This window comes from Sciurus vulgaris (assembly GCF_902686455.1).
Source record: "Sciurus vulgaris genome assembly, chromosome: 14".
NCBI lineage: Eukaryota > Metazoa > Chordata > Mammalia > Rodentia > Sciuridae > Sciurus > Sciurus vulgaris.
The window spans coordinates 9,674,371-9,693,390 of NC_136475.1; the positions used below are offsets into that span (position 1 = coordinate 9,674,371).

Genomic DNA, 19,020 nt, shown 5'->3' on the forward strand with positions numbered 1-19,020 from the left:
ACCCAGAACAGATTCACATGTACGGACAGACGAATAAAGTATCATCAAGGAAAAATGAGGAAAGGAAACATGGGAGGTATTCATAAAAGGGTGCTGGGGCAACTTAACCTACACAAGAAATAAAATCTGGACTCCACGAGAAACACATAACGTGTTCACCAAGGGACAACGCTATTTGGAATGGGAAAAACTAGAGAAAATCAAAACGTGTATAAGCAGCAGCAATGACACAAACTGGGTTTGGCCACACTGCAGGACCATCTGCAGTAAGAACCAGTTAACAACAGCGCAGGGACTCTTAGAGCTTAAGACTGAGAAAAAGAAGCCCAACAGAAAACCTATACAAACCACATGACTTCCAAACAAAGGTGAAGTGAGACACATGCTCAGAGAGTGTAACCACGGGGAAAGGAAGTTACCAGGAAATTCAGGAAGACCGCTAACTCTGGTGAGAGTGACGAGGGGATTGTGAGGGGGACGTTGAGGGTGCTGGCCTATCTTAATGCCTTCACATTTTATGCACCTGTATATGACATATCTCACAGTAAACTTCTCTGAACCTCTTTTTAAATGTAAGAAAAACAAGCCTAATCTTTTCTAGGTCATTTTTATGAGCTTGCCAATTTTTATTGGCTTATTACCAAAAGACTGGAGGATTAAAAAGATTACTATGAGCCAGGCACAGAGGCACACGCCTGTAATCCCAGCAGCTCAGGAGGCCGAGGCAGGATGATTGTGAGTTCAAAGCCAGCCTCAGCAAAAGTGAGGTGCTAAGCAACTCAGTGAAACCCTGTCTCTAAATAAAATACAAAGCGGGGCTGGGGATGTGGCTCAGTGGTCGAGTACCCATGTTTAATCCCAGGTACGCACCCCCCACACAAGATTACTATGAGCCAAGCCACACAAAGGTAACATGCATTTCAAATCTGGGAAAGAGCAGCCCTAGGAAAATGCATATTTTAAATAATGTAAGACAGTGTTGTTGCTTTGACCTTCTCCCTGCTTTAGCTTCAACTTTTTTAAAAGATACCTTTATTTTGTTTATTTATTTTTAAATGGTGCTGGAGATTGAACCCAGTGCCTCACATCTGCAAGGCAAGCACTGTACCACTGAGCCACAACCCCAGCCCCCTAGCTTAAATTTGATAGACCTGATTCTCTGCTATAGAAATGCTAGGTGTTCATTCTTTCTAACCATACCAGGAGTTACTTGAAAAATAGTCAAACCTACTGGCAAAATGTAGTTAGAACAAATAATATTATAGTAAATATCAAAGCTGCTGTTTCTGGGAAACATTCAACATTGAAAGGGACAATTTATATACGTCATTCAAAAGGGTCTTCTGTTCAGCTATTTGGAGACACATAATATACTTTTAAAGCACCTCAACATTAGAGATTCCGCAGGAGTCTTAGGTTTTATTGTGGTTGAGGTAACCAACTGATACCACTTACACTCAACATCTATCACAACTAAAATTTTCTATGCCACAGAATTCTGATGTCTCAACAAGTGCTTGTCCAAGTACTTGACTAGATCCAGAGAGTAAGAGCACATTTCATCCCAGGCAACAGGCTCTTCCACTGAGATCTGGATTGAGTCATTCTTCGCAAAAATATAAATCATGCTCCAAAATTTTCAAAATGGATTATCAACTTGTTACCTAGATATCTAGGTCCCAATGGACATACCTACTTCCTCAATCAATAAAGAACAATTCAAAGAATTTTCCAGGAATTGTCCTGATTTGTTTGCCCTCCAGATGCTACAGTCACATAAAAGGGGCTAAACTTTCATTCCATAGGTTATCCAACTTTTCACCTTGAAACAGGTTAAAGAACTAGAAAAAGAGACTAAGGTCATTTTCTAATAGGAGTATTTCACAAAGTCAGAGCTCATTCTATCATCTCTGGTTTTTATTTGGTTTTAAAATTTAAAAAGCTAGAAAGCTTTCTGCGAGTACCATATAACCATTGCCTGTTATGTTTTGCATTCTTTTATATAAAGGCATGAATGATGAATTTATTTAAAAATTTAGAAAAGTTTCTCTTTCAAAAAACTCACTAGCTCCATTATCAGAGAAAGATCTATCACATTTTCCCCCTTACTGTTTTGCTTAGTAATAAGCAAAATTCAAAGCTAAATTTACTCTAAAACACAAACAAATCTCATTCTAAGTCCCTAACAGAATTATTTTCTCTACTGTCTTGATTCCATTTTAATTTTTACTTTTTTGCCTTTATTATAAACTACAGAAAATGTCCTTTCAAAACTATTTGAATCATTTATTTAAGTATAGATACATCATAGGCAGTAACACGTGGAGTGAGAAGGCCAGTCCCATTCCATGAAGTCAGGACCTTGGGCACTTTCTTAATCTAAACCTCGACTTCCCTTGAATATAAAATGAATAAAACATCATCAGTCATGCTACCAGACGGCATGGGTCTTGAAAACCCAACGTCGCCATCACAGTGGTACTAAGTAATGACAAGCATATTGTGTGGTTAATGGTCTGGAAGAAAAGAGAAAAAACCCAGCCCTAAGAATCAGAGGAGCCAGGTGTGGTGGTGCACACCTGTAATCACGGTAGCTTGGGAGGCTGAGGGAAGAGGATCTCAAGTTCAAAGCCAGCCTCAGCAACTCAGCAAGCCCTAAGCAACTCAGTGAGACCCTGTTTGTAAATAAAATACAAAAAAGGGCTGGGATATGGCTCAGTGGTCGTTTGCCCCTGGATTCACTCCCCAGTACCCAAAGGAATCAGAGGGCTAGCGAAGAAGCTTTTACTGTCAACTTCAGCTCTGAAATTCTAGATCTGATTTGTAGTTGAGAAGACTGAAACAGGTTTCATGATGCTAAAGGAAGTAGGTCTGAAAGGAAGAGCAGGGCACTTACCAGATTCCGCTGCCTTCTTTTATGCATAACACACTTAAACACGGGGCAGGATGGCAAGTGGAAGGATAACAGATGAAATCTGTAACCCTTATACTCCTAGAGAAGTTCTTGACACGACATCTGGATTTAGCGTTTCGCTCACTGGCCACACCCCGCGGCTTCTAATCTGATCTGATCTCCACACCCTCAGACCCACTGGCACACGCGCTTGCCAGAGACGGGCTATGTGCTTATTTACAAGACTCATACCACATGAGTTTGCTTTATAGAAACATATGAATTTCTAAAATGATGATCCACACAGCTCAGGAGCTCTATCAATGACTACTGACCCATCTACAAATAACACTCAGAACATACATTTCAGTTACATTTTTAAATATCAGAATATTTAACATTAGAACTTAATCAGAACATTTTAAAGAAGAATCAGATGTTAATCAAAGGTAACACTGGAAGCATTCTCCAGCTTAGAGAGCATTACCTGCAGCAGCCCTCCGTCGTCAAAGCGCAGCACCTCTATGACGCTCTCGGTCTGGATGAAGGCTGCGAGGAAGCAAAGCACACGGTCACTGCATGAACACGGCTCCACTGCAGTAGAATCTGACCTTAACATTAACTCATGCGACTTTATATTCTCAAGTGCGCATCTTGCCACAGGTGTGGAGCTCAGAGTACAGCACGGGCTCACCATGGCCAGGCCCTGGGTACAATTACCCTCGCACCAAAAACAACAAAACAAAACAAAAAGCCATCATGCTTGCTGGCTAAAGAGGACAACCTTCAGAATTCAAGCCAATTTGAAATGCTTTAGAATAAAAAATAATAATAAAGTAGTTTCAAAAACCTACAGGCTGTTTCAGTCCCCTTCATCTATTCCCGTTATACTGCGAGAAAGCACAAAGCGGTCCAGTTCAACTAGATGTGCAAGTTATCGTCTTGGGCAGATTGCTTGAAGACAGCATAAGTACACAGAAAAGATCACTAGAGTATTATATCTGCCCCCCACACACCAAAATAAATCAGCTGAAATTCTGTATCCTCTGCTCTTCTGTAGTGATACATGACCCAGGACTAATAGTCAAAGGGACTTGGCAGGAAGGTGGGTGAGGAAAATGTCCAAAGCAAATTATTCCATTCCAAGAAGCAGAATAGTAAAAAGACAGGACAGGTGAATGACAGCACAGCGGTGCTGCACAAGCTGGCAACCACACTCCCGTATCTACCAAACTGACTTGAAGCCTGAAGTCCGTATATAAGTCTGCATGAAATTCCTCGCAGCAGCCTTGGGCATAATCACCAATCTGTACACGTTACCAAGATGTTCGCCAATGGCCATGCGATGCCTTAGTAAAGGAAAAAGCTGCCCACTGCAGGACTCCAGGTATATGACATTCTGGAAAAGACCAAACTGTGAAGACGGTACCACGATCTGTGGCTGCTGGGCACTCATAGCAGAGGGGAAAGGCTGAAAAAACGAACCAGAGGAAGGACGTGAGGGCGGCGAAATCATCCTGCACAACACCGTAGGGGGGCACACGTAACGCTGCACCCGGGTCAAAACGGAACTTCATGGCACAAAGAACCCATCTAAATTATGCAAATTTAACTAATCGTTTACAAAACAGGTGATCCCAGGGTAGACTGTAAATAGGTAGAGGAACCGATTTAACCTATGACAACTGTATGAATCATCCTCACGAAAGCAGGGAGGGGAGAATGGAAAGGAGAAGAATCCAGAAGACTACAGACAAAAGAAACTGGACATGTGCTCTATACTTGAGCTGATAAGACAACTTCCCAGGAAGGCTACGGTCAACAATCACTATGTACCCAAAACTGAACAGCTAGTTACACAGGTGCTGAGCAGGGGAAGCCAGGTTTCTCATAGTAGGAGAAAGAGTTTACCAAGAAGCAAGGGGAGGAAGCTCCGGTTCATGGACTCAATGGGTTAGATCGTATGGCATCAGTATGAACTCATGATGGGCAAAGCGCAGACAAAGACTGTCACATATAGGAAGATTTCGAGATGTAAGTACATGGCTTGGCACGCGTGCACGTGCACACACACATATTTCCTTGCTCTGTTGGTCAGGAAGGCCTAGAAGCAATGATACTCCAGGAGCAACGAGCACCCCTACCACACAGATCTTGGGTTCCAAGACAACCCTCCAACCAAAGGTACCAGCAGCTCACAAGGGAAGAGACAGACAAGCTAGTCAGAAGCTTCCCACCCGGTGAACAGAGGAACCAACAAGAACTAGAAATGGGCCTGCAGTTAGGGATGCAATTCAATGACCATCCAGCGTTCCCATCGTCCAACTAGATTAAACCTTTGATTGACGGATGAGAATTTAACTCAAGGAAGATATAAGATGATGATATTAATTTCAGTGTTCTTTATGTTTAATTAGGAGCTTTTAAAAAGAATTATATCAGCTGAAGAAAATTAATAGGTGGCAGCTATTATAAAGTTCTAAAAGGAAGAGTGTTACACATCACTGGCTTTCCTTAAAGATGTAGACTAGGATTCAATCCTAGCATGAAATAAATTAGGATTTTTGCTTTAAATGATCAATTGTAATAAGTTTATACATCTAGAAAGACAGAGGTGTCATTATAGATGCACTTAATGGTTTGGTGTGTTGACAGTTATTAACCTGAAAGATATATAAAGTAACTAAAGCAAGTCCACACTTCTCTAATTCAAATTCACAAATGACAGCTGTGTCTTCTCCCCAAAATATTTCCCTAATTTTATATACTTAGTGAATCTCAAATTTTCCCAGTGTTCTGTGGTTCAAGCAGCAACTAGATGTAATAAAGAAAAAAACTAATAATTATTGATCACTATGTCATTAAACTTCAAACTAGCCCTATGATATATGCATTACAGATACTATAGTAAGGTTTTTTAAAAAAGAATAATGAAGTTATATTCAGCAAGAAAAGTGGATGGAGATGGACTATGAATTTCAACAACCAGACCCCAAAATCCATACTTCTAAATCCATTACTACTTTCAAAGTAGACTTGACAATGATCCTTTGACTAATAGCACCTTTGAGAAAACGAACTTTTAAAACAAAGCTTATATTTCTGAGAAGTACGAAAAAGAGGATTGGGAACAGTGGCATTTATTGTTCTGCCTTTTATGATCCCAATGGTATTTATTCCCCTGAAGCTCGGACCACAAGCCTACTTTAAGCTTCTCCTGCCCCCCACACTGCTCTTGAGTGTAAAATTCTAAATGTGTCAGTTGTGTCATGATTCACTTTCAAAAAGAGAAGTTGAGCTCGTTTACTTCCCTATTTCACGTATTAAAAAAATGCCACAATAAAGAAATATCTTTCACTTTAAAGGCAAATCTTTCTCTACTATAGTTCTTGTTTTTAGGTGAAAATTTTTTTGTGAATGTTACAACTGACAACTAGATATAGTCTGCCTCTTAGTAAACTGCCAAAAAATGATTCATGAAAACACTAAAGGTTGTAAAGAGCCCAAACGAGAACTCGGAGTAGGCATCAGCCACCCAGGCCGGAGGCTGCCACTCTTCACTCTGACCTTCGGGTCTCTTCCTCTAAGGGGAAGAGACTAGATCGGTTAAATCCTCTACAAAAACCAAGTCAAGGAAGGGCTGCGAGGCAGTCCTCGGGAGGGTCCCCAGATCCGGGGTTGAAGGCCCACCTTGCCAGGCATGCTCTTCTCAGGCTGGCGTCTTTCCCTCCTGGAGCCCTGCCCGCTGACGCTCCCACCAGCCTCTTAGCTTCCATCTTGGGTCCTATTTTAACCCCCATGGCAATCTGTAATAATTTCTGATTTGTTTATCATCTGGGCTTAGCCCACGGTTTGAGAAATGGAAGAAATGACTGGTTAAAATAACGCCGCCAGACAGAATTCGCCCGTGCTGAAGCTAGCATCTCTTTTACAGTTACACTTGCTCAAAGCAAAGTACACCCACAGAAGCAGAAGGAAGCAATGACACAGGTTGGGGTAATTATATTAAACAGAACAGAAAACAAGAGAAAATGAATGAAACCAAGAGTTGGTTTTTTTGAGAAGACCAACAAAACTGGCAAGACTAGCTATACCAACCAAGAAAAAAACATGAATGAAATGGGGTGTTACTACGTACTTTACATAAAGAGGGCGAACAACCACTCTGAAGTAAGAGACCAAGAACACAGTGCACAACTACAGACTAACAAATCAGACGGCCCGTGAGAAGTGGACAAGTAACTTGAAAGACAAAAACCACTGAAATTAACTCAAGAGGATGAACTCTGAGACATATAATGAGATTGAAGTGGTAATCAAAAAGTTTCCCCCAAACAGTCCAGAGATGAAATGGCTTCCTGAGTCCTATCAGACACTTAAAGGAGAAGAGCAATCCTTCACAAACTCATCCAAAGAATGAAACACTTTACAATTTATTCTAAAAAGGTATTTATGTTATTAGAATTGTATTTCGATATTTAATTTATTTGGGGGTGCAGTGTTGGGGACCAAACCCAGGGTCCTGTGCATGCTGGGCAAGTGTACTAGGACTGGCTGCATCCCATCTCAATTTTTTTTTTCTTTTTTTCTTTTTTTTGGTGCTGGGAATTGAACTCAGGGCCTTGTGCATGCAAGGGAAGAACTCGACCAACTGAGCTATATCCCCAGTCCCCAGTTTCTCAATATTTTAAAACACCACTGAAGCCAGAATTGGGGACAGGCAGTTAGTGGAGAAATAGGGGATGGGGTCAAATAGAGGAAATGGAGGTCATGAAAGCATCTGCCTCTGGAAGCTGGAGACTGTCTCTGGAAGAATGGAATGTCAAGGGTCTCTAGAGCCCATTGATAACCAAATTTACCTGCCCTTATCAAGGACTGCAAGCAAGGAGCTGCTAATTAATGCCCCCCCCGGGGGGGGGGGGGGGCTTGCCTGCCTGAATCACTGCCCCCCCCCCGCCCCCGCCCCATCCACTCCTTACTTTTTACATCTCACCTGCAAAACCTGGCCTAGTCCCTAGGTGGGAAGGAGAGAAAAGGGGGGAGAGAATTGGAGAACAAAGAGACCTTCACCTATAAAAGATGTAGGGTGCGCTCACTTCTTGGGACTTTAGAAAATCAGTCATGGCTCCCTTCTCCCTCCCAGGAGAAGTATATTATTACCTTTAAACAAAACCTGCTTAGTATGTTTGCCTTGGTTTGCTTCTCTGATGTTATACTTCAACACCTGGGGAAGCAGAACTCGTCACTGGTAAACAGCGGTAAACTGTGGTATCATCACCACTGCCAACAAAAAAGCATATGCTGGGCGAGGCGGCCCACACCTGTAACTGCAGGTACATGAAAAGTTGAGGCAGGATGATGGCAAGTTCAAGGCCAGTCTGGGCGTCTTAGCAAGACCCTCTCTCAGAAGAAGAAATAAAAAGGGTTTGGAATATAAAATTTAAGAGTTGGGGAGATACTGCTTGGTTTTGTGTTCCTATTCCCTAACCCTCTTCTAACCAGTTTACCCAAAGTCCTCTTGAAACACTATGTAACCACAGGGTAAAATGTAATCTTTGCTCCAGAAAAGCTTTGTACTTCCTAGTTCTGTCATGATTAAAATTTCATTTATTAGCATGTGTCCGTCTGTGTGTGGACAGAATGAACAGCCGATGATAAAGCAAATGAAGCAAACTGTCAATAACAGGTGAGTCTAGCTAGGTAAAGAGTGTGTGAGTGTTTTTTACTCCATTTTTATTCTTACAGATTTTCTTAGTTTGAAAATATTCCAAATGAAATGTTGACAAGAGAAAATCACTTACCAAGACTTATAAAAACCTCAATGTTTGAACACTTACTCTTTTAAAAAGCTGGATATGAAGTTATGCCAAGTTTGAAATACTAGTTACAGAGGTGGCTGGTATACTTACTGCTGCCCCAGATTAACTGTGACAAGAATAATGAGCTGCTGACGTGTGTGTGACTACAGTGTATTATGGCCATCTTAAAAGTGTCAGTTAAAATGATATGCTACGCCAACTCAGCTATTATGCAGGGATTTTATCTTGTGTTATTTCCAATAATAAATACTACAAGATACTTGGTTTATACATAATATGTATATTGCACATACATAACAAACACATTAGATTATATTCTAAATACTAGGTAAGTCGTCATCCATATCTCACATGCTTTTTCCCACATGCTCAAAAACTAATTAAGAAACTAGAAAATGAAGAGATTACACCCAAAGAAGAAGAAATAAAGAATATACATCAGTCTGGGGGTATAGCCCAGAAGCAGAGCATTTGCCTAGCTGGCATAGGCCCTGAATTCAATTTCCAGCACCTCAAAAATAAATAAATAATAAACAGTGGAAAACAGAAAAATCAAAGGTAACTAAAACTTTTCATTTGGGAAGATTAATGAAACGGCCTGGGCCAGGGCTATACTTCAGTGGCAGAGCCTCACCCGGCAAGCACAAGGCTCTGGTCTCACCTCCAGCACTACTAAACAAACAAATAAATAAAATGGGTAAACTACTATCTAGACTAGTCGGTTATAAACAAAAAGGGAGAAGACATGCATTATGACCACAAGATCTCACTGGACACAACTACACTTTCTAGAAGCACTAAAAGGCTGATCAGGGAACATCATTAACAACTCTGTTTATAGTCAGCAATCCAGATCAGGTTATGGACAAACTCCTTCCAAGACTCAAAATGCCAAAGATCACTCAGGAAAAACTAGTTAAATTGAATAGCCCTGTATGTACCAAAGAAATTTATTTTGTATTTTAAAATATCACACAGGAAATTCCAGGTCCAAATATACTCAATGATGAATTCTCCCAAATATTTAAGAAAAAAAATTTCAATATTAATTCTCCCAGAAAATAGGAGCAAAGAAACTTTCCAACTCATTTTATCAAATCAGCATCGCTCAGATCGCTCAAGAGCCAAACGCATTGAAAGAAAAACTTCTGACAAACATCAGATCTTTGTTATTATAGATGTGAAATATAATCCATCAATGTATCCCCTCCGCCCCCCCCAAAAAAAAAACTAGTATCATGACCAAGTAGAGTTAATCCCAGAAATGCAATATTGGTCTAACATTAAAAAAAAAAAAAGGACAAGTTAATCTAAAAAGAGACTTTAATCATCTCAAAAAAAATGAAGAAAAAGCATTTGGCAAAATTCATCATCCTTTCATGATAAAAGATCTTGGCAAAGCAAGACTAAAGAACTGATAAAGGGCATCTACAGAAGATGCACAGCCAAGATCATGATTAGCAGTGAAGGACAAAATACTTCCATCTAAGATGAGAACAAGGACAAGATTCTATCTTCCACCACTCCTGCTCCGTGTCGTACGTACTGAAAGAAGGCAAGAAAAGTAGAGTTTGGAACAGAAAATAAAACCATTTTTGCACACAAACAGTATGATTTTCAATGTAGAAAATCCTAAGAAACCTACAAGAATTTTACAGAATAAGCAGGTGAGCTAAGTGGCGGAATACAAGAGCAATGTTGTATCTCTTAATACCAGCAAGGCATGACTTGAGACTAAAATTAAAAATCAAAGCCATTACATTTCTAAATACATGAAATACTAAAGAATGCATTCAGCAAAACATGGGCTTGGAACATCTCAGAACAGCTCAGTTAAACGGAGGGACAAACTATGTTCATTTTTTTAGTATTTTTTTTTAGTTGTCAATGAACCATTTATTTATTTGTTTGTTTGTTTAATGCGATGCTGAGAATCGAACCCAGTACCTCACATATGCTAGGCAAGCGCTCTGCCACTGAGCCACAACCCCAGCCCACAAACAATGTTCTTGAACCAAGAGATCCAACACCCTGAAGACACCAAGTCCCCCCCAAACTGATCCAGACATGTGATGTGATTCCAGTCACAATCATAGCAGCCGCTTTGTAGAAATGTACCAGATGATTCTAAAATGTATTTGAAAGAGCAAAGAACTCAAAAATAGTGAAAATAATTTTGAAAAGAAAAAAGACTGGAAGATCTCTGCTTGACTTCACAGCGGAAAGCCACAGTAGTCACACAGAGATTCGCAGGGCAGAACTGAGGCTCAGAAACAGCCCCTCATACATGTGCTCTGAGTGACAAAGGGGACTAGCAGTTCATGAGGAAAAATCATCTTTTCATAAAAATCAAGCCATCGGCTATCCAAGAGAAAAGACACATGGGAAAGAAAGAAACTTGAATATCTCAACACTTGGAAAAAAAATCAAATGGAAATGAATGAAAGAACTTCGTATGAGCTAAAATTTTAACACTTGTTTAAAAGGGGGGGGGGGATTTTAATGGCCTTAAGTTTGACAAAAATTTCTTAAGATACAACCCCTCCAAAATCCAAAACATTCCATGAATTAAAACCCAAGATTTCATTAAAAATTTTTAAAAACTTCTACTCTTCAAGAGACTAAAGTGAAAATATAAGTCAGACTAGAAACAATATTTGCAAAACATTATCTGACCAAGGCCTTGTATTGGAGGGTATGTAAATAACTCTTTCAACTAATTAAGAAAACTCAATGATAAAATACAGAAAAAAAGTTTGAACACGCATTTAAGCAAAGACAATATGAACAGCACATGAAATAAGGTGCATGAAAATAAGAAAATGAAAAGATGCTCCCAATCCTCAGTCATTAGGGAAATAAAGACACAATAAAGTCTGACTGCCTACCCACGAAGATGACTAAAATTAAAAATCTCTACCATATTAAGTGTAAGCAAGGGTGTGGAGGAAGCAGTGCTCAAATACACAGGCGATTAGAATGTGAAAAGGTGCAACTACTTTGGAAAGCATTATTAGTAGCTTCTGAAAAAGTTAAAACATATACCCACCAACCAGGCATTTCATTCCTAGGTATCTGCCCAACAGAAAATAAAATATACGTGCATAAAAAACTGATACATGAATAATTAGAGAAAACAATTCTCATTTGAATCCATGGGGAAATGGATAAACAAACTGAGCCATACCCATCCACACTATGGAATATTAATCAGCAATAAAAAAAAACAATCGAAACACCCATTAGAGGAATCTCAAAATAATTATGTTAAAGAAAAGAAGACCAAAAAAGTACATACTATACATTTCTATTGATATAGAATTTTAGAATATGCACACTAATCAGACAGTAGAAGAGCTGTTGCCTGGGGTTGGGTAAGGGGCAGAAGACAAAAACACTTTGAAAGGGTGAACATGTTTATTATCTTCATTACAATGCACACTTTAAGTGTGTGTAGTTTATTATACATTAATTATACCTGGATAAACCTGGTTGTTGTTGTTGTTTGTTTTTGTACTGGGGGCACTTAGACACTGAGACACATTCTCAGCCCTTTGTTTTTAATTTTGAGGCAGGGTCTTTCTAAGTTGCTGAGGCTGACTTGAACTCAAGATCCTCCTGCCTCAGCCTCCTGAGCAGCTGAAGATTGCAGGCATGTGTCACTGTACCAAGCTGAAAAATCCATTTTTAAAAAGTCAACATTCCTCCTTTCTCTTCACACGGGATTTCTTTGGTTATTTTTATGCAACAGCTTTTGAAAGATTCTAAATCTCAATCTTACATCAACTACTTGAAGATTTTTCTCCAAAAATGCAGCTATTCTTCTTGCCTTACACCCAACTGGTCTAATATTCTGCAATGTTCCCGCTCAGGAAAACGTCATGTGATGATGACAGCTATTGCACATCAGTCATTAAGCTGAACAATGTTGTTCTTGTGAAATATTCAAAATTAGCATGAGGACCAAAAACAACAAAAAACACAAAAATATACAACCATCCATCCCTACCCAGCCAGTACTTAACCACCAATTAAAGCAGTGAATGGAGAAATGTTGGCGAAGCTAAACAGTGTACATTTTTATTTGGATGACAGTCATGCAAATATTTACTGAATAAAACTGAAAAGGCCACATACTAGAGACCGTGCACTGAGTATGTGGTATGCTTCAATTCTAAACGCGCCTGAGTGGAGGGGGGCAGTGCCCTTCACGACAAGCCCACTTGCCCTCCCCGGTTCTCCCAGCCCGCCTGGGGTTCCGCAGTGCCAGCCCTCTCCAGGACCTGTGTCCTCACGCCTCTCAACTTCTTCCTCCTCCTGATACCTGCTGCCCACTCCAGGCCTGAGCACCGGCCCCGGGTTGGGTCTGTCTTCAGGATACTCTTTCAGGTGGCACCAGACTGAGAAAGCAGCTACCCAGTGTCTTAGGAGGAACACTTCTGATTTTTTTGTAAGGTTCAAGGGCACCCCTGAAGTCATCTGGAAGCTGAACGTGTTTGGAGTGAGAAAGAGGGCAGGGGTCTGCTGGCCGCGAGGTCAGTGTTCACTACAAGTACAGCCCTTCTATCCACGGGAGCCCAGCTTCTTACCACCCCTGCTAGTAATCAGAGAGGCTGAGCTTCATTCTGCTGCAGCGTGCTCCTAACAGCCCGGCTTGGAAACTGCACACAGTCACCCAGCCCCAACTGGACATTTAACGTTCAGATGACAAACCAAGAAGAGCAAAAGCAGACAGCAGAAGAAACCAACAATTCAACTGATGGTGGACACTCACATTAAGCACAACCAGACATATTTAAAAAGTCAAACACTGCCTTAAGTGAAATTAAGGATCTAAAGAGGTTAGAAAAGCATAGCCTCATTTTGGATTAGCATGCGGGTTTGATGTTAAATTGAGTATGTGTTATAATTAGAGGAAAGGATTTTAAGAATGTTTATCTTCATTAAATAGTACAAGTTATTTTTTTTTACTAGTAACTGTGACTTCTGTAAATATGTAGTCTAATATTTTATTTACTGTCAGTCTTTCATAGCTTATTCCTCATCTGACATAAATTTTAAGCTAAAGAAAGCACTGTCCAATGGAATCTTAAAATGAAATTAGATGTTCAACTAAATGTAAGAGGTTTTATGAAGAGAAAAATAAAAGTAAAAGATGCCAAGTTTGGCAGGTTCCAAACTCAGTAACATTTTCAATAAAAACCAAAACCCCCAAATTCTCTTGTGCCCAAGAGCTCACCGTTTTACCTACATGTAAGTTTTAGCACTACTATGAATTTATTTAGTCATGTTTTACTGTTTGATTACATGAACATATATCACCACTGTATTCTTTCCCCTCTACTAACCAGCACAGATCCTCTAGCTGCCCTGGTTTGCTTCAAAGCTCTAGGGATACCATTTTTGGTGCTGACCACTGGCTAAAAACAGAAGGCACCAGTTAACTCAAATGATAGGGAGGGGCAAGATTATTTGATGATCTCACTTTGGGGTGAGTCAAACCCCAGTTTCACAGTTCTGAAATCCAGGGAGCACGGAGGAGGTTTAAAGAGGCTGGAGACTGAAAAAGAAGCTAAGCCCCAGCCCGTGCTAAGCCCTGGAAGTCAGGTGCAATTTCCCCTCACTTTCTAGTAACTCACCCAGGGTCACACAACTTGTAACTGGCAGAGCTTCAAGAGTCAAGAGACAGCTCAGGTTGCCTCTTAGCAGCCTCCCATCCATGCAAGGAGACTCCAAATAAACTCGGCTTCTTGAGATAGAGAAAGCTGGTGGCAAACTAGTCTGCTAACTAGCCCTGGAACTACTCCTTCGAACAGCAGTTCTCAAAGGGGAGTCCGTGGACTTCTGCATCATATCAGTTGGTCACCAGTAAAATGTAGATTCCAGGCCTGCATCCTGAGATGCTGAAACTCACTCTCTGGGACCCAGGCCCCAGGGGATCCCATGTGGTACAGTGACATACACAGCTCTATGGGTTAGTGATTCAAATACCTGCTACACAGAAGGCAGGCAGACTTGAAGGGGACTGAGGTGATGCAACAGGCAAGTGACAATGCTGACACAGGCATCCCAGGACAGCACCTAGGATTGCTAGAGCGGTAACAGCTGGAGACAAGCATGGAGAATTGAAAACAGAGCTTTCAAAAGTCACCAAGGAAGAAGTGGTGGAGATCTGAAGTCTGCAGCTTATTAAAACAGAGGACTACCATCAGGCAGCAGAGGTCTGTGAGGACACCAAGAGAGGAGGATTCAACAGTCGGGCTGCAGAGACCGGGGAAGGAAGGGGCTTTCATATAGGCCCCCACCGCTGGCCAACTGGAAACCACTGGCAAGTCTTTAGGCAGGTTTCTGAGTGGCAGGGAGAAGGTCAAGAGAACGGGAAGGGTGAGCCCCGGGAAGAAGCAGCGCTCTTTTAGAAGGCTCAGTCCAGAATCACGTGGTACAGACGCACAGTGAGGCCGACAAGAGAGTGGGAAGAGAAGCCCAAGCCGAGGGCCTACCTTCAATAAGCTAAGACGCCAGGGCACCTGTGCGTGGGCAGGGCACGTGGCGGGGAGAGCCAGGGAGAGGGAGGCAGGCATGTGGAACCAGCTGCTGCCGCCACCTGGCCCAGGCCTGGAAGGGCCATGGTGGCCCTGACTCTCCCAACGGGGAGAGTTTCTGCCAGACCTTTTCCCATGGAGAACTTTAACCTGCAGAAAAACTTAAAGAATATTTTGCCAGATTTGTTTCAGCACATCCCATCTGTATCTTTTGGTATGTTTTTGCACTTTTCATTTTTGATCAAACTACTTGAAAGGAAGCTACAATTCCTTGTAAGCACTTGATCCCCTAAGGACAAAGACTTTCTCCTCCATAATCACGATTCTACTGTCATACCCCAGGGTTTCAAAATTGACACTTAACATTAAAGATAGGAAGATACACCGTCTAGATTTAAGTTTTCTCAATTGTCTACTCAAAATTGTCCTTTCTTTTGGCAGTCAGAATCCAATTATGGATCATACATTATATTTGGTTGTAATAGCTCTTTAGTCTCCTTTAAATCAAAACAGTCCCTTCAAATATATTTCCTTTCGTAACACCTTTTTTAAAGAATCAAGTCTTAGTGTTATACAGACTGTCCCATGATACTGATCTGCTGTAGTGTTTCATGACTAAATTCATATTCAACATTTCTGGCAAGAACAATGAATGAACGACACACACACATCAAGGGGCAGATATCATCAGTCCGACTTACTAATGATGCTGAATTGGCTCCTGTGATCACTGGAGTAACCACAAGATCATTCCATCATAAAGACGACTTTTCCCCTTTGTACTTAATAAATAATCGACAGAAGAACTTTGAGCTCAACCTTTCCCCAGTGACTTCAGCATCCGCTGCCTGGACCACGACTACACCGGGGCTGTGAGACGGTGACCTAATGCAGTCCAGCGTGTTTACTAGGCGGCATTCTGTGACAGTGCCATCTCCCCCTCCTTCTGCCCTTTTCACCTTTGAATATCACCACGTACTCATGGACTCTTCTCCCAGTACAACGGACTATTGTCATCATCCTTTTCTGATATTCAAATGTCCCAAACTGGCTGGCCAGAGCCCCTTAAAGTCAGCTACTGCGTCCTTCTAACAAGTGCCCATTAGTCCTTGAGCACCTTCTTTATGCACAATAAAGTGTTCCAGGATCACTTTGCAGTGGTTCTGAATCTAGATAATTTCACTAGTGAAATCTAATCAACAGATAATGCTGAAGCCACTTAAAAATAAATGACTAATCCTACATAAACAATCCAGCATCATAGGAAAAATTATCTCCTAGGTTATTTTACAAAAACAACATTATCCTACCATCACAAACAGGCAAAAAATAAAGTATGCAACCTAAAAGCAACACCTCTTATTAATACAGACACCAAAATACTTAACTTTTTAACCAATTTGAGTTCAGCAATATAAAAAAAGGAATAGTAGATAATGACTAAACAGAGCTATAAACAGGAATGTAAGGTCAGTTTAATTTTTTTAAAGTGTATTTCAACATATTAACATTCTAAGAAAAGTTATAACCATCTCGATATACAGAAAAAGCATTTGACAAAATTCACCAATTTGTGACAAAAACTATCAGTGAACTAAGAAGAGAAAGAACTTCCTCAGCCTGATTGTGAGCCTCTATGAAAAACCTACAAATAACATCATACTTAAAATGGTAAATGACTTGGTGTAGGGGGCTGTGGCACGAGGATCCCAAGTTCAAGGTCCGCCTCAGCAACTCAACAAAACCCTGTCTCAAAATAAAAAATAAAAAGGCTGGGGATATACCTCAGTGGTAGAGGGCCACTGGGTTCAATCCCTAGTACCTCAAAAAAGAAAGAAAAAAGAGCTATGGTAATCAAGACAGTGTGGTACTGAAAAGATGACTGATATGTAAACCAACAGAATAGAATCAAGAATCCAAAAACAGACATGTATATATATGGCTTATTGAATTTTCAAAGAAGGTGACAAAGCAATTCAATGGCAAACAAAAGTCTTTTCACTAATTGTACTGTAACAGCTGACATTCATATGCAAATAATGAATACTGACTCCTACCATACATAAAAATGACCTCAGTATGGATCAGAGACATATATATTTCAAACTATAATATTCTGGAGAAACACAGAGGAGTAAATCTTCCTGACAAGGACACAAAAAGCACAAACCATAAATGAAAAAGCAGAAAGACCCCATCTGAAAATAAAATAAAAAGGGCTGAACGCTCAGTGCTGGTATGCTTGCCTGGCATGTGCAACCCATGTGCCCTGGGTTCAAGCCCCAGTACCGCCAAAAAGAAAGAAAGAAAAAAAAGAAAAAAGTTTTTCTTCTATGTAAATATACAGTGGTAAATCCATCAAAAGTTCAAAATACTTGGACATGGGATGATTAATATGTGAGAAAATAAGTTATTTCTCAAATAGGACTTTTCCTGAAGGCAGTTCTAACCCATGGGCTTACTTAAAGGTGGTGCAGGTACAGTCACCTTCAGATACACAACCCACCTCCAAGAAACCTGGCAAACCCAGTGATCTCCTCCTGAAGGGTCTGCCGGTGGGCTGGCAGCAACCCCCACACCCGTTACCACACTCGGCTGCAGTCGGAGGTCTCCTCTTCCTCCCTCAGGAGCACTCCTACATCCCTAAAAACTAAGAAACTAAAGGAGACCACCATCTCCAGGTTCAAGAACACTGCGGTCAAACTTAGGAACCTGGGAAAACTGTCATGGCGTTCCACCTGCACACTGGACTACTAAGGGCCGCTCTCTGACCTCCACTTCCTTATAGTTTTGCCCAAGTCACCTCATTACTAAACTGGGGTGCAAGTCAATACCTCTCCTTCCAAGTAAACTCAGTCCTCCTGCACACCAGTCACAGGGGAATACACTTCAGAAAGAAGTCAATGTTTTCCATAATTTCCTTAAAATAGTCAAATGAGGATTATTCAAGAAAACAAAAATCACATGCAACCAAGAACATGAACAATAATGTACTTTTATTGTATCAAGCTTGTTAAACACACACTTTTTGTTGTTGTTCTTTTTGTTATACGACAGTGGAGTGTGTGTTGAGATCATACACACATGGAGTACAACTTCCCATTCCTGTGGCTGTACATGATGTGGAGTTTCGCTGGTCATGTGTTCACATGTAAATGTAGGAAAGTGATGTCCAGCTCATTCTCCTGTTTTCCTGTTCCCATCCCCCTAAACACACGCTTTAGATTTAAGTCCTAGACTATGTCAGTTCTGCTGCTGTTTTTCCTTAAACCACACCTTCACTTTAAGAAAGAAAAACATTAAAAATAACCCAAGTGAAATGTAGCTCTTCTACTGTGTGCCTTCTACATAATGAGCACCATGCTGGACAATCTGTATGCACTATTTTCATTTAACCACAACAAATCCTGGGAGGGAGAATCAGATCTCCGAAATAGGGACACAGATTGAATATCTGAAATGCTTGGGACCAGAAGTGTTTTGGATTTCTGACTCTCATTTTGGAATATGTAGGGATGGGACCCAAGAAATCATTTACATCTCACATATACCTACACAGATAGCCGGAAAGGCATTTAATACGATATCCATAGTAGGCCTGAATCTGTTGGGGGGCCGGGGCCTGAAGCTGGGGGCATGCCACACGTGTTCTACCACTGAGACACAGCCCTGGCTCCATGCCTGTGCTGATGTGACTCCTCACACAGGGCTAGCAGTGGAGTTTTCTACTTTGACCTCATGTCAGTGCCTAAAAGGTTTAGGACTT

The 19,020-nt window shown here is 40.9% G+C and overlaps 1 protein-coding gene across 1 annotated transcript in view; it reads right to left on the reverse strand.

Moving 5' to 3' along the window:
* TMEM131 (transmembrane protein 131) overlaps window positions 1–19,020 on the reverse strand; it is a 155,776-nt gene that overhangs the window by 109,495 nt on the left and 27,261 nt on the right. The window contains exon 2 of the mRNA XM_079111313.1: window positions 3,381–3,442. Within this exon, the coding sequence (XP_078967439.1) occupies window positions 3,381–3,442 (62 nt within the window). The remainder of the gene's footprint in view (window positions 1–3,380; window positions 3,443–19,020) is intronic.